General features: G+C 40.4%; 1 protein-coding gene across 1 annotated transcript; it reads left to right on the forward strand.

Moving 5' to 3' along the window:
• The first annotated feature begins 3,751 nt into the window (after window positions 1-3,751).
• On the forward strand, window positions 3,752-25,740 carry LOC136965364 (uncharacterized). Its single transcript, XM_067259494.1, has 2 exons — window positions 3,752-4,002; window positions 24,757-25,740. The coding sequence occupies exons 1-2, from the start codon at window positions 3,810-3,812 to the stop codon at window positions 25,617-25,619; spliced, it is 1,056 nt and encodes a 351-aa protein (XP_067115595.1). The 5' UTR covers window positions 3,752-3,809; the 3' UTR covers window positions 25,620-25,740.
• The last annotated feature ends 358 nt before the right edge of the window (window positions 25,741-26,098 follow it).

Below are 26,098 nucleotides of genomic sequence, written 5' to 3' on the forward strand. Positions count from 1 at the left end.
CACTTATTTCTATTAATGTATTCACTTATAAATTTGGCATTATAATGACTATGATTCATACGATGCAATTCGTTATTAGTCCTTGGGAAACATCTGCTCAAGACTTTACTTTAATGCCTCTTTCAACGTTTTGCTTATCACAGCGTAGACCCAGTGGCGGAACCAGACTTTTATTTATGGGGTGGCCAAGGGGTGGCCAGGGCTACTTCAGGGGGTCCACAGACCAAGACTGAAAATGTGTGTGTAACCTTAGCCTGGCATCTAAGAAGTGTAAATTATTCATATGATTGCTGTTCAGAAATAGAAATTCAAATTCACTTAAGCCTGAGTTCTTCAGTGTGGCCTGGCATGGTCCACTAGGGTTACTTTAATCAAATTCTACATTTACTATGAATAGACTGTGTCTCTACATCTGAATTGCAACTAATTTCTTTCTTACACACACTGGCTATTCACAAACTGGAGAGACTTTCGTCATTTTGTTTTCATGAATATATAATATGGGTCTAACCAGGTTAGAGGTTAGAATACTTATTTTACATTAAAACATAACTATTAGTGTATACTCACACACAAAAAAATGCCATAGCCATCAACACAAGAACACTCATGAATCAACAACCAACATTTTAAAGTGAGACTTAATCAGAAAAAAACTTTTGTGTAGGCTTACATGTGTGGCCTACAAAAACAAGCTGAACTTGGCATGTGACTGACTGCCTAGTATGCTCTGACCTTGTGCCTGTAGCCTCGGGGACAGAGCTGCTCTGAGGTCTTGGGGTGGTGCAAGGACTGGGGTCTATTTTCCACCTGATCCTGTTTGCTCAGCTTTTTGAAGAAGTCTGCTATGTCACCCTTTCTTTTAATGTTTGAAGTGAAAAAGTGAAGCAAAAAAGAAAAAGAAAATGTAGAAGCAAAAAAAGAACATGTAGGCCTACACATCCAATTACCCACATTTGAGTCAATGTTCAATGTTCAATATATTTATTTGTCATTGTCATAGAAAACAACGAAATTCTGTTTAGAGCATTCAAAACACTGCATAGTTTGACATAAAAAGTGCAATACAAAGTGCAATATCCCTCCAATAAACTTCCCATAAATAACCCCTGTGTAAACCTTAGCACAATCAATACACGTAACAATAACAATATTCAGTATTAGCAGCATCGTGAAGGGCTTTTAACAACATGGACGACCTAACAGAAACATAACAAGGGCGGAACAGTCAAGATATGTGGAGTATTTTGTTATTTGTGCAACAATGCAAAGTCCAGTTCATTATTATTGTAAATTGGTGGCTGTGGTTACTGTCCATGAGAGGGAGGCAGAAGGGGGGGTGGGCACTGTTCAGAAGCCTCACAGCCTGTGGGTACAGACTGTTGGTCAGTCTGGATGTTCTGGCCCGTATGGACCTGTACCTTCTACCTGAGGGTAGCAGGTGGAACAGATGGTGAGCTGGGTGGTGACGGTCCCGCAGGATGTTGTGCACTCTCCTCAGACAGTGGGTGGCGTAGACGGTACTGATCTCGGGGAGAGTCGTCCCAATGATTCTCCCCGCAGTTGTCCAAACTCAATATTAAACATATCCCCATTATTATCTTCAATCAAAATACTAGCCTTTAAGTTACTAGATCATGGCTAACCCTACTCTGAAATACGTATTTCAAACAGGCATTATACAATAGCAAACAGGGTAGTGCCTGCAGTGTTAATCTTTTGTAACGTGAATAGATTGATAAGGCATCTCATCAAGGAATCTTAGCAGTTAAGTACAAAAATAGTGTAGCGACCCACACAGAAAGACGTGTGTTATATGTTAGGCTGTTAGTTGGTTGTTTACCAGTAGTGTGCGCGGGGTCCGACATGCCAATCAACCTGCTGTCTGCCAATCACGGGAATGCCCGGAATGTTCAAATGCCGGGCATCTTGGTGGTTGGCGAAGGTGCATTGAGGGGGGATGGCGCATTCGAAGTTTATACCAGGTTTAGCGTCTGTTCTTTCTGTTACGTCTGGGTTTCACAAGAGACGGTCACTATTGTTTTGTGGGCTACCTTTCTTTTATTTAGCGTGGGCTAGGGCCAAACAGCTGTTTGCCTTACTAGTAGCTTGTGTACAGTGTGATTAATAAACGTAAATTCTTGAACTTCATCTTATGCCTGGACGATTGTTCCTTTCTGACCTAGTCAGATCATTACAATAGATTTCAAATGGCTAAATGATACTGTTGTTTTAAAAGTGTGCTATATAAATGAAAATGAAATTGAATCAACTACACCACAGTAGGAACTGTGCTGTTAGCTACTAAGGTAGTGCTAAGTGCTAAACAAAAACAGAGACATTTCTCTTATCTGAATCTGTTATGGAACCAAATAGCCAATATGAATCTTTTTCTATGGCTCTGTGGCCCAGCAACTCAACTTTCATAACATTTTGTTCTGGAAGCCTCAAACCCAATGCTAAACCTTAAAACGATAACTAATGTGATGCTCTTGTCTTCCGTCGCTGGCGCTGTATCAGACACTGGCGTAGTGATTTGTGACTGATTGGTGAACTGTGGAAATATCCTCGATTGGAATAATGCGCTGCCATATGTCAAAAGAAACACTTCTTCTTTTTTTAGATAAATTAAATGTCAATCAGCATCCAATTGCCAGGGATAGCGAATTACATTTTGGGGTGGCACCTGGGGTGGCCAGTCCGATATCAGGGGGGTCCAGTGCCACCCTGGTCACCCCTCTGGCTCTGTGACTGTAGCCTGACATTGTCATACTCATGATTCTAGTCAGAATATGAGTCTGATACCGCTCCGTTGGGCTGTGACTATGGGGCGTGTTTCAACCGAACCCGGAAAAAAATGCCTCTTCGCTCAATTGGATAGACCTACAACCAATCAGAGCAGTAGTATGTTCTTTATTGAAAACTAATTCAAACAAAGCGCTCTTTGGTGACGTGTTGATTACGTTACTGTTGATCATCTGTCCATCATCGTATAAAGCCCGCCCTGACAATTTGATTGGTCCGAACAGCTCTTGTTCGGACATAGTTTTTCCCCAACCAAGCGACCCCAGACCCAACTTCCCGACCAAATTTTTTTGTGGGCGGGGCTAAATTCGGCTGGCACCCAGGCTACCGCGACTGGGCTAAATGCTTGAAAATATCATGAGAAGGGAAAAACTTAAAGGACGTCATAGAGATTAGAACCATTTTGACACCGGACTGCCCAATTTATTTGTTTTGATTCAACTATGAGGCTATATAGCCGATCACCATTCCCTCTTGCAGGGGAAATGAGAAGACAACTGTTTCATTCTGCACTTCACTCTTTAGTATTTTGAGTTGTAAATGAGCAGCAACAAATGTATGCTTTTAAATCTATGTAATCTTTATAAATACTAAGTATGCATTTTTATATAAAATATACTGAAATATCAGTTGTGTCAGTAAAAAACCGACCCCTCTGCAACCGACGCAAGCAAACACACCCTAGAAATTCCCCAGAAATGGTACCCTCTCTAGTTAATTACATGCTTTACCACTGAACTCTTTCCATAGAAACCATTGGGACCACAGCTTTGATGCTGTGTCTATATCATACAGTGTATGGTCTACAGTAGCCTATATGCAGTCAAGCCACGAATGATCAAGCTCCACCACAACAGATGGTTCGAAGGTTATAAGAAGCCAGGGAACTGATCACCGGATCAGCTTGAGTTGTTTACATCCGGCTGGAAAGAAAGAGCTTGAGGGAGAAAGCGAACTTCCTCCAGCTACAATTTCGTAAACTATCCGAATTTTTCACCATCAAAATGTCCAAACTAGAGGTGTTCATGGATTTTATCACCCAGCGATTAACAACAGCAGTTTTGGAGATTTTCGCAGCCGCTGAAAAATCGTTTGCCGAGTTCGAAGGGGAGATTTCTCGTTCGAAGGAGGAGAGTGCGCGACTGCAGCGGTTGTTGGACATTGTTTCTCAACCTGAAATCAAGATTCACCGAAAAGGTTCGATATAATAATTACAGTTGATTATAATCTGCTGTGTTTATTGTAATTATATATTATTTGATGTTGCACAGTCAGACCCAGATGTCTTGTCAAAATATGGGGAGTAAATAAAGTCAGAATCCCATTACTTTTGTGAATGGACGATGGAGTAGTTTATTATGTAACACCAGCTGTGTTCGACCCTAGCTAGCTATCATGAAAAGAATTACTTTTTCCGTAAGTAAATGTACTAATACTAGAGAGGATACAATTTCTGGGGAAATTGTAGGGTGTGCTTGCTTGCGTCGGTTGCACAGGGGTCTGTATATTTTATATAAAAATGCATCGGGCCTACTTATTATTTATAAAGATTACATAGATTTAAAAGCATCTTTTTTTTGCTGCTCATTTACAACTCAAAATACGAGTGAAGTGTAGAATGAAATATGATGTCTTCTCATTTCCCCTGCAAGAGGCAGCTGACAGGCTGAATCAAAACGAATACATTTGGCAGACCGGTGTAAAAATGGACCTAATCTCTATGATTTAAATGTCCTTTTAAGTTGTTCCTTCTCGTGATATTTTCAGGCATTTAGCCTACTCATATTGCATTCATTCATTAATAAAGAACCCCCTTTGAAGATTATTCTACGACTTTACCGGCAGAAGATTGAATCGTGATTCAAACCGTACCATCTGCTAACTGAAAATATGCCCCCAAAAACGTAAATAAGCTTGACATTTATTTAGTGGAAAATCGCTCATTCATAAAAAGCTCACTGGTAGCGATCATTGTCAGTAACAACGCAAAATGCGATATAGCCCTGTGTGGAGAAGCTGCCCCGGTAAATTCTACTACTACAGTACAGTACTAGACTACTGCTGTGTTCGTCTTGGTAGCGATTGCGTTGGTTGAATTCGATTTAACGTTCCGTTGTACGGTTTAGGCTGAAATTAATTATTTTCATGAACAGATTGACAAAGTTTAGGCTGTGGCAATGAAGTTCAGGTTAGTAGTCAGATTGTTTCAACTATTGAAAGACTTTTGAGTAAGGACAGCTGAGGAGTTTTTGTTAGCTACTCACACTAGTGTCTCGGGTAGGCTACAGCGTTGCAGTGAGCTACACTGTTTTGAAACCACAGGTAATGGTAATTTCACCAACAAATCGTTTACTAATGTCAGAATAAATCATACAACGAAAATGTATATGTGAGGAATGTTTATTTTAACGATTGAAAACAGATACATCATAGACCACTGTAGTATGTGTTGCCCGGGCAACACAGGCTAATGTCATGATGCTAATACTTCAGTGAAATAGTAGACTACTGTTTCCGAAAGTAGATGTACTTCCTTAATAATATCAGCTTATATTGTACATTACACATCACAATTGTGTGTCATATCACAAAGTAAAATGAGTAAATAGTTATCACCCTGGCCTCTTTTCTTGTGGCGTTTCTGCAGCTGCCTTGCAGTAAAGCTATAGTTAGCCTAGCTATCCCCCAAGTTAACAGATGCGAAACGAATGTTCTGCCAAAGGTAGTCACGCGTGTTTTCGTGACGTTAGTGACGCAGTGACGTTAGTAACGTCAGTGACTGTGGCTAGCAAATTAGCCACCGTTAGCTTCACTTTTCGCCACAAAAACTTAACTTAAGCCTAAACCATGCAACGGAACGTAAATTCCAATAGAAGCAACTCAATCGCTACCAAGACGAAACTTTTGACACCTACGTTGTCTATGTAGGCCAAATATTGACTGAGTTTTAGGGGGGCAAAAAGAATAATAAAAATAATAAAAATAAAAACTAGAGAGGATACAATTTCTGGGGAAATTGTAGGGTGTGCTTGCTTGCGTCGGTTGCACAGGGGTCTGTATATTTTATATAAAAATGCATCGGGCCTACTTATTATTTATAAAGATTACATAGATTTAAAAGCATCTTTTTTTTGCTGCTCATTTACAACTCAAAATACGAGTGAAGTGTAGAATGAAATATGATGTCTTCTCATTTCCCCTGCAAGAGGCAGCTGACAGGCTGAATCAAAACGAATACATTTGGCAGACCGGTGTACAAATGGACCTAATCTCTATGACTTAAACGTCCTTTTAAGTTGTCCCTTCTCGTGATATTTTCAGGCATTTAGACTACTCATATTGCATTCATTCATTAATAAAGAACCCCCTTTGAAGATTATTCTACGACTTTACCGGCAGAAGATAGAATCGCGATTCAAACAGTACCATCTGCTAACTGAAAATATGCCCCCAAAAAATAAATAAGCTTGACATTTATTTAGTGGAAAATAGCTCATTCATAAAAAGCTCACTGGTAGCGATCATTGTCAGTAACAACTCAAAATGCGATATAGCCCTGTGTGGAGAAGCTGCCCCGGTAAATTCTACTACTACAGTACAGTACTAGACTACTGCTGTGTTCGTCTTGATAGCGATTGCGTTGGTTGAATTCGATTAAACGTTCCGTTGTACGGTTTAGGCTGAAATTAATTATTTTCATGAACAGATTGACAAAGTTTAGGCTGTGGCAATGAAGTTCAGGTTAGTAGTCAGATAGTTTCCCTACTGAAAGACTTTTGAGTAAGGGGAGTGCCGAACATGTTCTGTTGCCGTTTGACTTAAACAGCTGAGGAGTTGTTGTTAGCTACTCACACTAGTGTCTCGGGTACAGTAGGCTACAGCGTTGCAGTGAGCTACACTGGTTTGAAACCACAGGTAATGGTAATTTCACCAACAAATCGTTTACTAATGTCAGAATAAATCCTACAACGAAAATGTATATGTGAGGAATGTTTATTTTAACGATTGAAAACAGATACATCATAGACCACTGTAGTATGTGTTGCCCGGGCAACACAGGCTAATGTCATGATGCTAATATGTCAGTGAAATAGTAGACTACTGTTTCCGAAAGTAGATGTACTTCCTTAATAATATCAGCTTATATTGTACATTACACATCACAATTGTGTGTCATATCACAAAGTAAAATGAGTAAATATTTATCACCCTGGCCTCTTTGCTTGTGGCGTTTCTGCAGCTGCCTTGCAGTAAAGCTATAGTTAGCCTAGCTATCCCCCAAGTTAACAGATGCGAAACGAATGTTCTGCCAAAGGTAGTCACGCGTGTTTTCGTGACATTATTGCAGACCGGTGTAAAAATTGACCTAATCTCTATGATTTAAACGTCATTTTAAGTTTTTCTCTTCTCATGATATTTTCAGGCATTTAGCCTACTCATATTGCATTAATTCATGAATAAACAACCCCTTTGAAGATTATTCTACGACGTTACCCGGCAGTAGAAGATGGAATCGCAATTCAAACGGTACCATCTGCTAACTGAAAATATGCCCCCCAAAACGTAAATAAGCTTGACATTTATTTAGTGGAAAATTGCTCATTCATAAAAAGCTCACTGGTAGCGATCATTGTCAGTAACAACGCAAAATGCGATATAGCCCTGTGTTGAGAAGCTGCCCCGGTAAATTGTACTACTACGGTACAGTACTAGACTACTGCTGTGTTCGTCTTGGTAGCGATTGCGTTGGTTGAATTGGATTTAACGTTCCGTTGTACGGTTTAGGCTGAAATTAATTATTTTCATGAACAGATTGACAACGTTTAGGCTGTGGCAATGAAGTTCAGGTTAGTAGTTAGATAGACTTTTGATTTAAGTAAGGGGAGTGCCGAACATTTTCTGTCGCCGTTTGACTTCCTAAACAGCTGTGTACTGTAGCTAGATGTTTTTGTAGTGTGTCTCGCGTAAGCTACAGCGTTGCAGTGAGCTACACTGGTTTGAAACCACAGGTAATGGTAATTTCACCAACAACTCGTTTTCTAATGTCAGAATAAATCCTACAACGAAAATGTATATGTGAGGAATGTTTATTTTAACGATTGAAAACAGATAACGCTACATCATAGACCACTGTAGTATGTGTTGCCCGGGAAACACAGGCTAATGTCATGATGCTAATACTTCAGTGAAATAGTAGACTACTGTTTCCGCACCCAATAATAATATATATGTGAGAGAACAAAGGTTGTGCCCTTGCCGAAGGCAAAGCACACCCAAATATCAGCGTAGGCTACATCGTAGGCCTACTGTACATTACATCTCACTATTGTGTTTTTTTTTTTATCATAATGTTAACCCTTTGATACACAAACTATGCTTACCCCCTTTAATGCACAACATGGGTCTAAAATGACACGCATTCATTTCCTATGACATTTCATGTATGGCTGAGTGTTTCTTTGCTATATCTTTAAAAATCAATTCATTTCATTATTTAATAATCCAATTATTCCTTTATTTTGTTTTTGAGTATCACAAATCATTATTTTAATTGTTGTCATTCTTACATTCTGAGCAAAAAACTTTTTGTGGTACTACATCAATTTTATAGACATGGGTCTAAAATGACCCATATGGATTCACTATGGAATTTGATAGAAACTTTGGATATTTGCAATTTGGAACATATTTACTGTGAATAGTTATTCACCTGCTACACATTTCACAGCTCAACCCTGCTGCTTTTAGGTTGGGAGATGTTCATCAGTGACAGCATCATTGAGGAGGTTCTGAAATGCAACAACTTAGAGATGAAGAGCTGCAGCAACAAAAGGGAAAGAGTGTAGAAGCATCAAACAGGAATTCATGGCCTCTATCAGTTTGATCCTCCTTGCTGGGGAGGACAAGAGCCTAAATGTGGCCTTGCGGGAGAGTTTTTGGATCCAATTGCAAAATCCAATGTATAAAGCCACCATGGGGCTAAAGAGATTTGAGGATATCCTCAGCTTCATAAAGTTTGATGATAAGAGCTCTTCTTGTGGCTGGGTGGTAGTTGCATTTAGTTTTTACTCCACATCTTTCCATCACCTCTTTAATATACTTTTGGAGCTGTGACTTGGCCTTCATGCGCCTCTTATGTGGCATAACAAGGTCCTTGTCTAGCTCCTTGATGAACTGCTGCTTGGTCACACCACCCATTTAATCATGGTGTTGTTGTAAAAGTTAGTGTAGGTATTGAGGGTGGCAACATCCAGCACATTGTGCCAGACAACTCTGTGTTCTCCACTTACATGAGTAGGTGCAAACTATCTGATCCATTGTGTCCACTCCTGATTTTATTTTGTTACAGTACTGGATCACAAAATGGTTGTCATCCACTGCTTTGCCATCATGCATGGTGCTCAGAAGGACAACAGCCTTTCCCTTCTTCAGCACATAGCTCACCAGTCATGTTGCCATTGAATCCAAATTAAATGGCAACATGACCATGAAAAAATGTGGGACTTGGCATCTCCCTTCATTTGGAACACTCAGTCTACCACATATGGGACCTTCACATCGCACATCCAGAATATTTTAATTCCACATTTTGCTGGCTTGCTGGGCATGTATGGCACACACTGCTCATCTCTGGTGACAAAGTTACTGGGAATGAACCGTCTTCTGCAATTAGCCAGGAAACAGTCACACACATACCTGAATGCTGCTATGAGATGTTTTTCTTGTTACAAAGCCCTGTTCCTCTTGTCATCAAAAGTCAAGCTGGTGATATCATATCTCTTTAGCCCCATGGTGGCTATACATTGGATTTTGCAATTGGATCCAAAAAAGCCACATCTAGGCTCTTGTCCTCCCCTGCAAACTGATAGAGGCCATGAATTCCTGTTTGATACTTCTCCACTCTTTCCCTTTTGCTGTTGCAAAAGAAGAAAAAATGAAAATAAGGACTTGTGATGACCAAAAACAAGTTAATTGAGGAATACCTGGAATACTGAATGATTAAATATTTTTTTTGCGAAGATATAGAAAATGTTAACTCTCCCGGGTCACTTTAGACCCATGTTGTGTATCAAAGGGTTAAATGAGCAAAAAGTTCAGTTTTGCGTTTGTTGACGCTTGGAACTCTGTTGTGATTACATTGAGAGCAGAACGTTTGTCCTCCCTATTAGTATAAACTAGTACGACACCAGGGGGGTGTTCCGTTAACGTAGATTAAAGAAAAGCGAGACTTATTTCGCTTACTTCAGCGAGAGTTCCGTTCCATTAAAGTGGATTATTGTTCTACACTGTAAAAAATACATAAAAAAATACCGCACTTTTTCTGTAAATTATACGTATTTTTTTCTGTATTTCTGAATTACAGATAGAAAGACAATGGCAAACTGTAAATTCATATTTTTACATACAAATTACAGCCAAATGTTGTTACTTAAAAATACACTAAAATGTCTGGTTTTTACAAATATTAATAACATTTTAACCAAAATGCTCTGTTAAAACACATAATTTCATACTAATAACTTTTTCACCAAAATGTTCTGTTAAAACACATAATTTCAAAACTAGCTATTTTAACAGTTATTTTGAAGATATTTACTTTCATCCCACGGACAAATAACTTCTTAATAACATAATTTTTGGTTTAGACATAGGAACCTTGAATTGTGAACTGAGCTCAGGTAGTTGACGTCATGCAATCCCAGCATGCACCAGTCAATATCAAAGACTACAAAAGCCTGCAGAAGCCTTTTTTCCTAGCTGCCAGATTGTTCCTGTTTCTTTACTAGTTTTTTTTTTTACAGTGTAGCTACGTAACCAAGGTAACTTATACTTATACGGAACTAGTGTCAGGCTAAAAGTCAAGCTAAACAGACGGGCTCTGGCTAAGATGTGTTGCAAATAATTTCAAACAGGCAGAAACAGAATTTCAAAAGACAGTTCCATCAAGTAAATTCCTGCGTGCAAAGCACTTTGGGCCTCATTCACCAATATCTTCCTAAGTTATTTCTTAAATTTGTTCTTAAGAAAGTTCCTAAAAAAAATCTACGTGTGATTCATGATGTGTTCCTAAACAGCAGAATTGTTTGCAGGTGTGGTCTTAGAATGATGAATCCCAATATTTCGGAAATTGAAAGCTCGTGTGATGTGTGTGATGTTTACTTCATCTCCAAAGAAGGTATTAATTTAAATAAACAAGTTAAGAAATAGTCACTTTAACTGTTTTCAAAAGCCATTGGTTCATTTACATAAAATAATGCCATAGAAACTAAGCAGAGAATCTAGACAAGTTACAATCAATTATGGCGTATCCGTTCTTTGACAACCCTGTGGATGAAGGAGCTCAGATTATACAAAGAGCGTTTTTCCCACCAGCCCCAAGGGTCTTCAGAGACAGAAGTAATGCTTCCCTGACCAGTATATGTGGAAGAAGTATAGGTTCAGCAGGCCCAGCATAGTTTATCTTGATATATTTTATTGTCATTCTTAAAAAATATATAGGTACATAGAAAAACACTTTAGCAACTCTCAAGGATGGCAATGAACACATAAGAGCAGCCTACCATCCTTTGTAGAAAGTAGTAGAAAAGAGAGTAGTAGACTATAATAGTAGAAATGAGGGTAGTAGGCCTACACTATGTAGTCTGCTGGAATCACACACAAGGAAGCAAACTCACTGTAGCCAAGCCTTGACCACTGTTCAGTGTGTCTGCATCTCTGTGTGTCTTGTGTGGGACATTCTTGAACAGGGTTGGTGACTTAAAAAGGTTTAGCAAAGGCAACTATGCCAGGAAATATGAAGGGTATACCTTGCTCCAAAGCAGTACTTGAATATTATCATCAGTTTTCCAGGTAATCTTGAAACAGAGAATCAAGGAGACTTTTTATTCAATTGTATAAAGCATTTTCATTGTTTAAAGTAGCCTATTGGTTCCCTCTATATTACTATATATATATATATATATATATATATATATATATATATATATATATATACAGTTAGGTCCATAAGTATTTGGACATTGACACAATTTTCATCATTTTGGCTCTGTATACCACCACAATGGATTTGAAATGAAACAATCAAGATGTGCTTTAAGTGCAGACTTTCAGGTTTAATTTCAGGGTATTTACATCCAAATCAGGTGAACGAATGGAATTACAATACATTTTATATGTGCCCCCCCCCCCCCTTTTTAAGGGACCAAATGTAATTGGACAATTGGCTGCTCAGCTGTTCCATGGCCAGGTGTATGTTATTCCCTCATAAAGGGAGTTCGTTATTTCATTGACAAGGAGCAGATAAAAGGTCTAGAGTTAATTTCAAGTATGGTATTTGTGTTTGGAATCTGTTGCTGTCAACTCTCAATATGAAGTCCAAAGTGCTGTCACCATCAGTGAAGCAAGCCATCGTTAGGCTGAAAAATCAAAACAAACCTATCAGAGAGATAGCAAAAACATTAGGTGTGGCCAAATCAACTGTTTGGTACATTCTTAAAAAGAAAGAACGCACTGGTGAGCTCAGCAACACCAAAAGACCCGGAAGACCACGGAAAACAACTGTGGTGGATGACAGAAGAATTCTTTCCCTGGTGAAGAAAAACCCCTTCACAACAGTTGGCCAGATCAAGAACACTCTCCAGGAGGTAGGCGTATCTGTGTCAAAGTCAACAATTAAGAGAAGACTTCACCAGTTGACATTTACCCAAGTGAGACTTATTCGTGTAAGCGCGACTTGCGTTAGCGACGTTGATGGAACACCCCCCAGCTGTGTCCTTAGCTAGCTATCTGAGTGATATCCACCATAATAACAGACTTGATAACTTCTTTGAGACAAGTGAACGTACAGTAGAGTATAGCAAAATTCAAAAGAAAAGATCTACAATGTTTAATCCCCGATTTAGGCAAGAGTTGAATGGTGAATTTGTTACGATATAATTACATGAGGGATATATTAAAAAGTGTTAATCTGTCTTTCTGGTTATAATTAAACTTCTAACTATTAGACCTCCTATACCAAAATGCATAGGCTGCAGTCAATTGTCTATGAACCAAAAGTCTAATAAACAAAAAAACAACAACAAGCTACAAAGTTTGTCTGCTAGCATGTTGCGCTAGCTACCTATTTAAGCAGCCACGCTCTTTACAGTTATTGGTTAAGACAAAGGCATGCAAATGTCCCATGGCTCTTCTTCATTGGCTCCTTGCATAGACCTGGCGCGCGTGTGTGTGCATGCGTGTTAGAGTGTGTGCGTGTTTACGACATCAACCCTGAATGAAAGACAACAACAGGATCTCCGGTCCTGGGGTCGTAAAAGCTCCTTCACATAGGTGTCAACAAATGGTCACCAGACCTTGCGTCTTCACCTATAGTCCTTGTCACAAAGTATCTCCTTAAAACAACCAAACCAACCCTCTTCTTCCTAGTCCTCAGCCCCAAGATAAGGGTCTTGTATGTTTACCCAGAGTTCAGATTTGGGGTTAGGCCTCTCTTTGCACCCAAGGAATACTGAACACAGAATCATTCTTATACAGGATAAATGTGTTACATATTCAATTTTTCCAACATGAGTCAATGAACTGTCTGTATTCACATTGCAAAGTAACAACATCTTAGCACCCAGGCATGGTGAATAATAATAATAGTAAAGTGGCATGCAAAAGTTTGGGCACCCCTGGTCAAAATGTCTGTTACTTTGAATAGGTAAGAGAGTAAAAGATGACCTGATTTCCAAAAGGTATATTTTAAGCAAGGTCACTTTTTTTTATTTCCATCTTTTACAGTACTTTACTACTTTTTTAAATATGGGAAAAGGTCATGAAGCAAAAGTTTGTGCACCCTGCATGTTCAGTATTTAGTAACACTCCCTATGTTCAGTAAAAAGGGTAAACAAGAGTCGATGTAAAATGTGCACTTTCCAATGACAGTCACTCCGAAAATAACAATTCAATTTGCAATCACTTCACTTAATGCATCAATAACATTTCAGTGTTTAACTGAACAACCGTTTGAACCGTTTTTAAAAACGATAAACAAGGCTGTGTGAGTGTCCCATGTATTTTTCTTTTCATATACACTCACACAATGTCTGTGTTGGAAGCAAGGGTAGACTACCGTACTTCCTAAAGGAGATAAGGGCGCATTCTAGAATCTCCTTTACCTCCCAAACTCTCAAATATGAGCTGGGGCTTTTCTAGTTCTTTGAGAGCGTCGCATTTCCACTTTAGGTGAACCACCAGGTCCGTTGGTTTCCTCATTAGGAGGTGCGTTGTCTGTTTGTGGCAGTGGTATAGCTGTGTCCTGTAGCACCTCACTGTCTGGTGGACTAAGCTCTACATTGTCTTCCTCATCTGTTTTGTCTGTCATTGGATCTGAACCGTAATTTTCCTGTCTGCTGAACAGCTGGTCAACATGCCGACATACCACTCGACCATCCCCCAATAATACAGTGTATGACACGGGCCCTGTAATCTCTTGAAACGGCCCCGGTATACATTTAGGACCATACCCAACATTTATGGTATACACCAAGTCTCTGACAACAAAACTGCAAGCTTTTGTGTGTCTGTCTTGGTATGTTTTCTGTCCTGCTTGTTTAGCCTCCACTTTACTCTTTAGATCTGGGTGTATCAGGTAGGGCTGGGCGATATATCGAATATTAGCAATAATATTGCAATAATTTTAACGACAATGTAAAATTTGAAAATATAGTGAATATCGAATATAAAAAATAAAAGCAACACATCCTTGTGTTGCTTGTGTTTTAAGATCACAGTCTGGCTCATCCGTGTTCACACACACAGGCACACACACACACACACACACACACACACAAACACACACACACTGTTTGACAAACTTAAAATTGCACTCGCACAGGCACTCTCTTTTGCCCTCTTTTTGTCCTGTCACATAAGGACCTCTGCATGAATTGTTCCATGTGAGGTCCATTTTGTCAATTTGCAAGTACCATGTTATGGCAACTGCTTAATGGTGACATGACATGCTGGAAAGGCGGATATCGCGCGCCATAACACCAACAGCAGAATGGTTATCCAAATAACAAAGAAGTGTACAACACTCACATTACAGCATGTGTATTCACACACATACTTGATGCTACCTTTACATTAGGTACAGTAACTCAGCTGTTAGCTGCAGAGCTAATGTTACAGCCACATTCTAAGGGTAGCAAGCTAGGTAACAATATACAGTAGGGGTGTCACAATACCAAAAATTCAGTAGTCGGTGCCGTAACGGAGTCGGAGAAGTATAATTCGGCATTAACAAGTAACACTAGCATGCGTCACGGTTCGGTGCATGAAATTACACGGAGAATACACGGTATAAAAATAAATACAACTTGCGTGCAAATTAATTAATGTAATGCGGAACTACTGTTAGATACCCGTGTTCTTTAGGGACACCTAATATGTTGCCCCGCTTTACCTCTGAAGCTCTGATTGCCGTGAGTCAGAGATAGCTAGCAGCACTAAGGACGAGTATGGCGAGTGGTGGCGATCCACAAGAGATAGAGGACCCGCCGGCCTCTTTAAGATCGCAAGTTTTGGAAGACTTCGGTTTTCCATTCAGTTACAGTAGTACAGGCGAGAGAGTGGTGGATAAGACAAGCACTGTGTGTTGGAGTTGTTCAGCAGTTCTGGGGTATGTGAGAAATACATCTAACATGCTACCGCATATAACACATCTGGATAAGAGCGTGTGCAAAATGACTAAAAATATCCGATGCCATCACCCAGGTGTGCCAATCACTGGAACAAGACAAAAAACTGTCCAACTTCTCCTCCCTACAGTGCTTAACCAGCCTTTAGATACACATACAAATATGGCCAAAAAAATCACTGACGCAATCGGAATTTACATGTCATCTTCCATGTGCCCGTATTCACTTGTAGAGGAACCTGGTTTGTTTTTCTTTTCCCTCCATTGTACCGAACTCATACCGAACCATGATGTCTGAACCGCGGTATGAACCGAACCGTGACTTCAGTGTACCGTTCCACCCCTAGCGTCTACTATTACCAAAAACATCTTTCCCATGAAAGGACCTGCATAGTCTATAGCCTTCTCCATGGCTTACTGGGCCACTCCCAGGGATGGAGTGGGGCACTAGCAGGTGCTTTTCTCTGCTCTTGACATGTGGTGCATGATTTTACCTTCTTTTCAATGTTCCAGATTAGGCCACCACACATAGCTCCTGGCCAAGCCTTTCATTCTGGTCATGCCGGGATGACTGATGCAGTTGTTCCATCATTGCTGTGCGTCCTCTCTCTGGAACGATGACACAGGCTCCCCACAGCACACAGCCGTCCTGGACACTGAGCTCATGCTGTCTCTGTTTGTAAGCAGCAAACTCCTGTCCATCATTGTGATTTGGCCAGCCTCTCAGTAGGTACTCAAGGACCCTCGACAGGACTGGATCTTTGGCTGTCCAGCTCTGGATTTGCTGCAACGTCATCATTGGGCTGTTCTCCTGATCCAGCATCAGCACTCGTTCCTCAGGAGGTGGACCGTCGTTGATGCTCGTTGATGCTCCGCGAGGGAGCATCAACGTTACCGTTGTCCTTGCCTGCTCTGTAAGTAATTACACTCATATGCTCGTAATGCTACTGCCCATCTCATTATTCTGGGAGACGCTATTGTGGCACTGCTTTCATTTCATTCAACAAGCTGATAAGAGGCTTATGGTCAGTACAGATTTCAAACTTCCTCCCATATAAGTATTTATGAACCTTCTTCACGCCAAATATTATAGCTAACCCCTCCTTATCAAGCTGTGAATAGTTACTTTCCGCAGGTGAGAGTGTGCGCGATACAAACCCTATAGGCTTCTCAGCCCCATCTGGCATATAGTGAGACAATACCGCTCCCAACCCGCAGGGGGAGGCATCACAGGATAGTATCATTACTTTTCCTTCATCATAATGTACCAACACTGCTCGACTGTAACATTTCTTTTGACTGGTTGAAGGTGCGTTTTTGCTCTGACCCCCAACATGGCTCGTCCTTCCTAAGAAGTCAGGTGGCTGAGCGGTTAGGAAATCGGGCTAGTAATCTGAAGGATGCCAGTTCGATTCCCGGCCGTGAAAAATTATGTTGTGTCTTTGGGTAAGGCACTTCACCCTACTTGCCTCGGGGGAATGTCCCTGTACTTACTGTAAGTCGCTCTGGATAGGAGCGTCTGCTAAATGTAAATGTAAGCAGCTGGTGCAGAGGAGCCAATAGTGTAGACAAATTTGGTAGGAACCTATGGTAGTAGTTTAACAGTCCCAGATACGCTTTCAATTCCGTGACTGTAGTAGGCGCTGGTGCGTTCTGGACCGCCTTCACTTTCTCTGGCAATGGATGCAGCCCAGTAGCGTCCACCCTGTGTCCAAGGAATGTCACTTCCTTCTCCATGACATTGCACTTACTCCATTTCAATCGTAGCCCTGCCTCCTCCAGCCGTTGTAACACTACAACGGCTGGATTGTACGGATGTGGTCCTGATCATCAGTTCCTGTCAGAAGGATGTCGTCGAGATAGACTGCACACTGGGGAATCCCCTGTAGAATCCCTTCCATAGTGCGCCTGTACAGACTGTATATTGCATGAATAAAATAGACTAGATAGGCTACAACAGATTCATGCACTGGTTTGATTATTTGCCGTTTCATGCCAAGGAAAAGTTCCATGTTTACCACAGCACATCTCGCTCGGAGCGTTCAATGTCGGTTCTATACTGTAAAACTTCAATTAATGTTAATAATATTTTTTTCAATCACTGAATGAAGCCTGCCATATTTGGGACAAGAATCGCGACCTTAAATTGCTTGCACAAAACTCTTGATCAGCACTCAACATTTGTTTATTGGGTGTGCTTTGCCTTCGGCAAGGGCACAACCTTTGTTCTCTCACATATATATTATTGGGTGTGCTTTGCCTTTGGCAAGGGCACAACCTTTGTTCTCTCACATATTATTATTATTCTTTTTGCCCCCCTAAAACTCAGTCAATATTTGGCCTACATACACAACGTAGGTGTCAAAAGTTTTGTCTTGGTAGCGATTGAGTTGCTTCTATTGGGATTTACGTTCCGTTGCATGGTTTAAGTGGAAATTAAGTTTTGGTGGCGAAAAGAGAAGCTAACGGTGGCTAACTTGCTAGCCACAGTCAATGACGCTACTTACGTCACTAACGTCACGAAAACTCGCGTGACTACCTCTAGCAGAACATTAGTTTAGCAGTTCGTTAACTTCTGGGAGATAGCTAAGCTAACTGCTTTACTGCAAGGCAGCTGCAGAAACGCCACAAGCAAAGAGGCCAGGGTGATAACTATTTACTAATTTTACTTTGTGATATGACACACAATTGTGACGTGTAATATACAATATAAGCTGATTTTATTAAGGAAGTACATCTACTTTCGGAAACAGTAGTCTACTATGTCACTGAAGTATTAACATCATGACATTAGCCTCTGTTGCCCGGGCAACACATACTACATCTGTTTTCAATCGTTAAAATAAACATTCCTCACAAATACATTTTCGTTGTAGGATTTATTATGACATTACATTACAAGTATACGATTTGTGGGTGAAATTATCATTACCTGTGGTTTCAAACCAGTTTTGCTCACTGCAACGCTGTAGCCTACCCGAGACACTACAAAAACATCTACACAGCTGTAGGAAGTCAAACGGCGACAGAACATGTTCGGCACTCCCCTTACTTAAACCAAAAGTCTATCTAACTACTAACCTTAACTTCATTGCCATAGCCTAAACTTTGTCAATCTGTTCATGAAAATAATTAATTTCAGCCTAAACCGTACAACGGAACGTTAAATCCAATTCAACCAACGCAATTGCTACCAAGACGAACGAACACAGCAGTAGTCTAGTACTGTACCGTAGTAGTACAATTTACCGGGGTAGCTTCTCCACACAGGGCTATATCGCACTTGGCGTTGTTACTGACAATGATCGCTACCACTGAGCTTTTTATGAAAGCGATTTTCCACTAAATAAATGTCAAGCTTATTTACGTTTTTGGGGGCATATTTTCAGTTAGCAGATGGTACTGTTTGAATCGCGATTCCATCTTCTACTGCCGGGTAACGTCGTAGAATAATCTTCAAAGGGGGTTCTTTATTAATGAATGAATGCAATGAGTAGGCTAAATGCCTGAAAATATCATGAGAAGGGAAAACCTTAAAATGACGTTTAAGTCATAGAGATTAGGTCAATTTTTACACCGGTCTGCCCAATTTATTCGTTTTGTTTCAACGATGAGGCTGCCTCTTGCAGGGGAAATGAGAAGACATCTATTTCATTCTACACTTCACTCGTATTTTCAGTTGTAAATGAGCAGCAAAAAAAAAATGCTTTTAAATCTATTTAATCTTTATAAATAATAAGTATGCATTTTCATATAAAATATACAGAAATCAGTTGTAAAAATGTCATTCAAAAACGGACCCCTGTGCAACCGACGCAAGCAAACACACCCTACAATTTCCCCAGAAATTGTACCCTCTCTAGTTGTTGTTGTTCATTTAAACCGCTATGCGCAGAGAGCGCGACGTTGCGGGAGAGTGAGAGGAAGAAAGAGTGTGTGTGTGCGAGTGAGAGACCAAGGTCTGCGGTCTTGGCCATTAGTTCATTTACTTATATTTGTGTAGGTAATATGTTGTTAAATATGTTTAAACTTAAATAAATTACCTATACAAGTAGTTATGTCTCGTTGTATTAATTTGTCCTGTTATTGACGTGCCTAATGGGAGTCAGGTGGCAGAGCGGTTAGGGAAGCGGGCTTGTAATCAGAAGGTTGCTGGTTCGATCCCCGGCTCTGCCAGATGATGTTGTGTCCTTGCTAAATGACTAAAAGTAAATGTAATGCGCAACCAGAAATTTGAATATATTCGAATATGTGTTTTTTTAAAGGGAATATTCGAACGTCATTTTTGAGCAATTTCGACAGCCCTAGTGCGCTGAAAGATTGCAGGATGGAGCTGACTCCGAAGGGTAACCTTGCATAGGTGAAAAGTCCCTAGTGCGTGTTCACTGTTACGTATTTCTTTGAGTCTTCATCTAGCCTTATCTGTTGGTAAGCATCTTCTTTATAGTCACTACACAATCTCACTGTATTGTCCGGTTTTACCACCGGGATTATTGGTGCGGCCCAGTCTGAGAACTTCACTGGTTTTATGATCTTGTTCTTCAAGAGACGATCTAACTCAGCCTCTACCTTAGTTTTCATTGCAAAAGGCATTGACCTTGGTTTGAAGAAGCGGGGTGTAGCATCACTGGCTACATGTATCTTTGCTGTGGCTCCTTTTAACGTGCCATGCTCATCCATGAACACCTGCTCATGTTTCTATGACACTTCCTGTAAAGCATCTTGGCTGCCCATTATCTTATTCATTGTACGCCAATCCACTTCCAACTTGCTGATCCACACTCGCCCAAGCAGGTTTGGTCCCTGCTACAACTACAACTGGTAACTCTTTGACCATTCCTTTATTTTTCAACTTTCACATTAGCTGACCCTAGAATGTCTACTTTCTGTGCCGTATATGTTTTCAGACTGATAGGACATGTACCTAGCTCTGCCACATTTGCCTTCTTCCATAGCTTAGCTGACTGTCACATTACTGTTACACTACAGCCTGTATCTATCTCATATTTTAATTTACATCCATTTACTGTTAAATATTGCCTGAGAGGAGGTTCTTTGGGAATGGTAGTGTTCATACTGTGAATAGTAAATACATCTTCACTACTCTGCTCACTACTCCCTTCCTCTTCCTGTGAAATGTGCACTTTTTGAATATCTCTCTCTCCCCCCTTTAATCTTTGTAGGTCCCTGCACGCTCAATTTCTCTTTCAATGTCAGTTTGCAGGCCCTGTTTATGTGCCCTGTCTTACTGCAGTTGTGACATTTTTCTTCCGCGAACCTGCACTCGTTTTCCAAGTGGCTGTTCCCGACACATCTGTGGCATTCGGTGCTCCCCCACTGCTGCATCTTTTGCACGGGCGTCCACTTTGTAAACGGTCCCCTCCACAGGTCGGCTCCTTTTTCCATCGAATTATTTAGAAGGTGTGTTAGAAGAAGAATTATTTTATCATAGAACTAGAGAGGATACAATTTCTGGGGAAATTGTAGGGTGTGCTTGCTTGCGTCGGTTGCACAGGGGTCTGTATATTTTATATAAAAATGCATCGGGCCTACTTATTATTTATAAAGATTACATAGATTTAAAAGCATCTTTTTTTTGCGGCTCATTTACAACTCAAAATACGAGTGAAGTGTAGAATGAAATATGATGTCTTCTCATTTCCCCTGCAAGAGGCAGCTGACAGGCTGAATCAAAACGAATACATTTGGCAGACCGGTGTACAAATGGACCTAATCTCTATGACTTAAACGTCCTTTTAAGTTGTCCCTTCTCGTGATATTTTCAGGCATTTAGACTACTCATATTGCATTCATTCATTAATAAAGAACCCCCTTTGAAGATTATTCTACGACTTTACCGGCAGAAGATAGAATCGCTATTCAAACAGTACCATCTGCTAACTGAAAATATGCCCCCAAAAACGTAAATAAGCTTGACATTTATTTAGTGGAAAATAGCTCATTCATAAAAAGCTCACTGGTAGCGATCATTGTCAGTAACAACTCAAAATGCGATATAGCCCTGTGTGGAGAAGCTGCCCAGGTAAATTCTACTACTACAGTACAGTACTAGACTACTGCTGTGTTCGTCTTGATAGCGATTGCGTTGGTTGAATTCGATTAAACGTTCCGTTGTACGGTTTAGGCTGAAATTAATTATTTTCATGAACAGATTGACAAAGTTTAGGCTGTGGCAATGAAGTTCAGGTTAGTAGTCAGATAGTTTCCCTACTGAAAGACTTTTGAGTAAGGGGAGTGCCGAACATGTTCTGTTGCAGTTTGACTTAAACAGCTGAGGAGTTGTTGTTAGCTACTCACACTAGTGTCTCGGGTACAGTAGGCTACAGCGTTGCAGTGAGCTACACTGGTTTGAAACCACAGGTAATGGTAATTTCACCAACAAATCGTTTACTAATGTCAGAATAAATCCTACAACGAAAATGTATATGTGAGGAATGTTTATTTTAACGATTGAAAACAGATACATCATAGACCACTGTAGTATGTGTTGGCCGGGCAACACAGGCTAATGTCATGATGCTAATATGTCAGTGAAATAGTAGACTACTGTTTCCGAAAGTAGATGTACTTCCTTAATAATATCAGCTTATATTGTACATTACACATCACAATTGTGTGTCATATCACAAAGTAAAATGAGTAAATATTTATCACCCTGGCCTCTTTGCTTGTGGCGTTTCTGCAGCTGCCTTGCAGTAAAGCTATAGTTAGCCTAGCTATCCCCCAAGTTAACAGATGCGAAACGAATGTTCTGCCAAAGGTAGTCACGCGTGTTTTCGTGACATTATTGCAGACCGGTGTAAAAATTGACCTAATCTCTATGATTTAAACGTCATTTTAAGTTTTTCTCTTCTCATGATATTTTCAGGCATTTAGCCTACTCATATTGCATTCATTCATGAATAAACAACCCCTTTGAAGATTATTCTACGACGTTACCCGGCAGTAGTAGATGGAATCGCAATTCAAACGGTACCATCTGCTAACTGAAAATATGCCCCCAAAAACGTAAATAAGCTTGACATTTATTTAGTGGAAAATTGCTCATTCATAAAAAGCTCACTGGTAGCGATCATTGTCAGTAACAACGCAAAATGCGATATAGCCCTGTGTTGAGAAGCTGCCCCGGTAAATTGTACTACTACGGTACAGTACTAGACTACTGCTGTGTTCTTCTTGGTAGCGATTGCGTTGGTTGAATTGGATTTAACGTTCCGTTGTACGGTTTAGGCTGAAATTAATTATTTTCATGAACAGATTGACAACGTTTAGGCTGTGGCAATGAAGTTCAGGTTAGTAGTTAGATAAGACTTTTGATTTAAGTAAGGGGAGTGCCGAACATTTTCTGTCGCCGTTTGACTTCCTAAACAGCTGTGTACTGTAGCTAGATGTTTTTGTAGTGTGTCTCGCGTAAGCTACAGCGTTGCAGTGAGCTACACTGGTTTGAAACCACAGGTAATGGTAATTTCACCAACAAATCGTTTTCTAATGTCAGAATAAATCCTACAACGAAAATGTATATGTGAGGAATGTTTATTTTAACGATTGAAAACAGATAACGCTACATCATAGACCACTGTAGTATGTGTTGCCCGGGAAACACAGGCTAATGTCATGATGCTAATACTTCAGTGAAATAGTAGACTACTGTTTCCGAAAGTAGATGTACTTCCTTAATAATATCAGCTTATATTGTACATTACACATCACAATTGTGTGTCATATCACAAAGTAAAATGAGTAAATAGTTATCACCCTGGCCTCTTTTCTTGTGGCGTTTCTGCAGCTGCCTTGCAGTAAAGCTATAGTTAGCCTAGCTATCCCCCAAGTTAACAGATGTGAAACGAATGTTCTGGCAAAGGTAGTCACGCGTGTTTTCGTGACGTTAGTGACGCAGTGACGTTAGTAACGTCAGTGACTGTGGCTAGCAAATTAGCCACCGTTAGCTTCACTTTTCGCCACAAAAACTTAACTTACGCTTAAACCATGCAACGGAACGTAAATTCCAATAGAAGCAACTCAATCGCTACCAAGACGAAACTTTTGACACCTACGTTGTCTATGTAGGCCAAATATTGACTGAGTTTTAGGGGGGCAAAAAGAAATAAAAATAATAATAATATATATGTGAGAGAACAAAGGTTGTGCTCTCGCCGAAGGCTTGAGCACACCCAATTATTTTATGTCCTTGTTGGCCGCTTCCATGGCCAGCGCTTTCTTTAGCGCCGTGTCAAATGTCAAACCATCCTCTGACAAAAGTCTCCGCTGTATTCTATCGTCATTTATGCCACACACTAATCTGTCACGTAGCATCACTGTGAGCATGTCCCCATAGTTGCAGTTCTGCGTGAGCTTCCTCAGTTCTGCCACATATTCACTTACACTTTCCTCAGGTTTCCTATTTCTTGAGTTGAATTTCCATCTTTGTACTATTTCACTCGGTTTAGGATTGAAATGGGATTTCATACAACTTTTCTCCTGTAGGTCTGCACGCCCAAACAGCTCAATAGGATGGCCCTTTTCCATACAGCATCATCAATCTCATTTGCAACAAAAAAATTCAGAATTTCACAATATTCTTCCCACTCTTGTCTTATGTCAAATGGTGCCACCGAATGTGCCTGCCATCCTGTCTGTCGTCATGTCACTGCTGCCAAAGAGAGAGCAAAGCCTTCGCTAGCTTGCCAAAGTCGATAGCTTCACACTCTTAGCTTTTCTTAGCGAACTAGCCTGTTACTAGTTTACTCCGTCGCTTAATCGGTAAAGTAGTGCCAGCCATGGCACTACTGCCCCTAGTGGTCAGATGTAAGTATCCCACTCTACAACAGAAACCATAGGAGATCTGGCATCCGTCCTGGCTAGGGAAGTAGATAAAACATTGAATGAACCTACTTAGTTGAATCTATGAATAATGACAGTCACTCATGAGCTTCTCAGAAGGCTAGATAAATGTTCAGATATGTGTTATCCCTAACCTTGAAAAAGTAATATGTTATATGACATCAGAACTACCAGTTGTACAATGTGCTGTAAACAATAGTGGTGGTGAAATTTATTGTGAAGTCAGAACATCCTTGGATCAGGTTTGGGTGTAGTGTTCCCTATTTGGAAGACCATCCCACAGACCTCATGCTGAGACCTCTATCTACATACTTTAGTTTTAATTGGTCTCTTTAGATGTCAATCTAGGTAGCAGAACAATGAAGCAGGCCACATCTAACTGTTGTCTTGCCTCTTCTTCCCCCCAGATGTGCAGCAGCTCTCTCTCCCAGAGCCCCCACAGATTAAAGAGGAACAGGAGCTGTGGACCAGTCAGGAGGTTGAGCAGCTCCAAGGACTGCAGTCTGAAACTACAGTCTCCGTGTTCACTTCAACCAGTGTGAAACATGACTCTGATCAGGAGGGCTCTTCTGAATGTTCACATCTTGACCAAACTGTTAAAGTGGAGAACAGAGAAGGAGACTCTCTACCCAGCAACACAACTGAGGAGCAAATCAAAGCAGAGCCTGATGGACAAGACTATGCAGCACCAGAACCAGGCAGTGACTCTCAGCCTCTCTCTGTTGTAGCTCCAGACTGTCCTACAGCTCAGAGTTTGGAGGAGGAGGAACATGGAGGAGTGCTGCTGTTTCGGAACAGAATCAATGAGGCTCAGCCAAGGGAAAATATGCCACAGAGACGTCACACAGGAAAAACAATACATCAGTGTCAACAATGTAACAAACGGTTTTCTCAGAAGGGTAATATGGTTATTCATATGAGGACACACACAGGAGAGAAACCATATCAGTGTCAAAGATGTAACAAACGATTTTCTCAGAAGGGTAATCTGGTTGGACACATGAAGACACACACAGGAGAGAAACCGTATCAATGTCAGGAATGTAGCAAACTCTTTTCTCAAAGTGGTTCTCTGGAAAAACACATGAGGATACACACAGGGGAGAAACCATATCAATGTCAGGAATGTAACAAACTCTTTTCTCTAAGTTGTTATCTGGAACAACACATGAGGACACACACAGGAGAGAAACCATTTCAATGTCAGGAATGTAGCAAACTCTTTTCTCAAAGTGGTTCTCTGTATAATCACATGAAGACTCACAGGTGAAAAAACGTATCAATGTAAACAATGTAACAGATCTTTTACTGTGAGGCTGAGGCCTAATACTATTAAGCAAGTTCAATATACTTGGTATATATTGTATTTGGCTGTCTTCACTAAGCCTAACAACAGCAAACTATAACATTAAACAAATATAGCTGCAAGCAGCAATGTGGTGGCCAAGCAGGTCAGATAAACCAGAAGAAACTTTCGACATCTAGTGACTGCGGTGTAACTGGCTTCCTTTGCAGTGGCTTATAGTCTCGCTAAACAGAGAAATGACAAGCTTGTCAGCTTTGGCTGGATTTGAACCTCTGACGTTGACGTAGCCAGGACACCAATTTATCCTAGTGAGCTATTCTCAGTGCTGGAAATCAGATTTCAGTGACTGCGTAAAAATATAAGGAATTATTCCTGTGGCAAGCGGTTGTCAGATTTGTCCCAAGTTTAAACAGCTGTAATTCAGTTCTATTTTGACATGTCAA

This window comes from Osmerus mordax, chromosome 21, assembly GCF_038355195.1.
Source record: "Osmerus mordax isolate fOsmMor3 chromosome 21, fOsmMor3.pri, whole genome shotgun sequence".
Taxonomy (NCBI): domain Eukaryota; kingdom Metazoa; phylum Chordata; class Actinopteri; order Osmeriformes; family Osmeridae; genus Osmerus; species Osmerus mordax.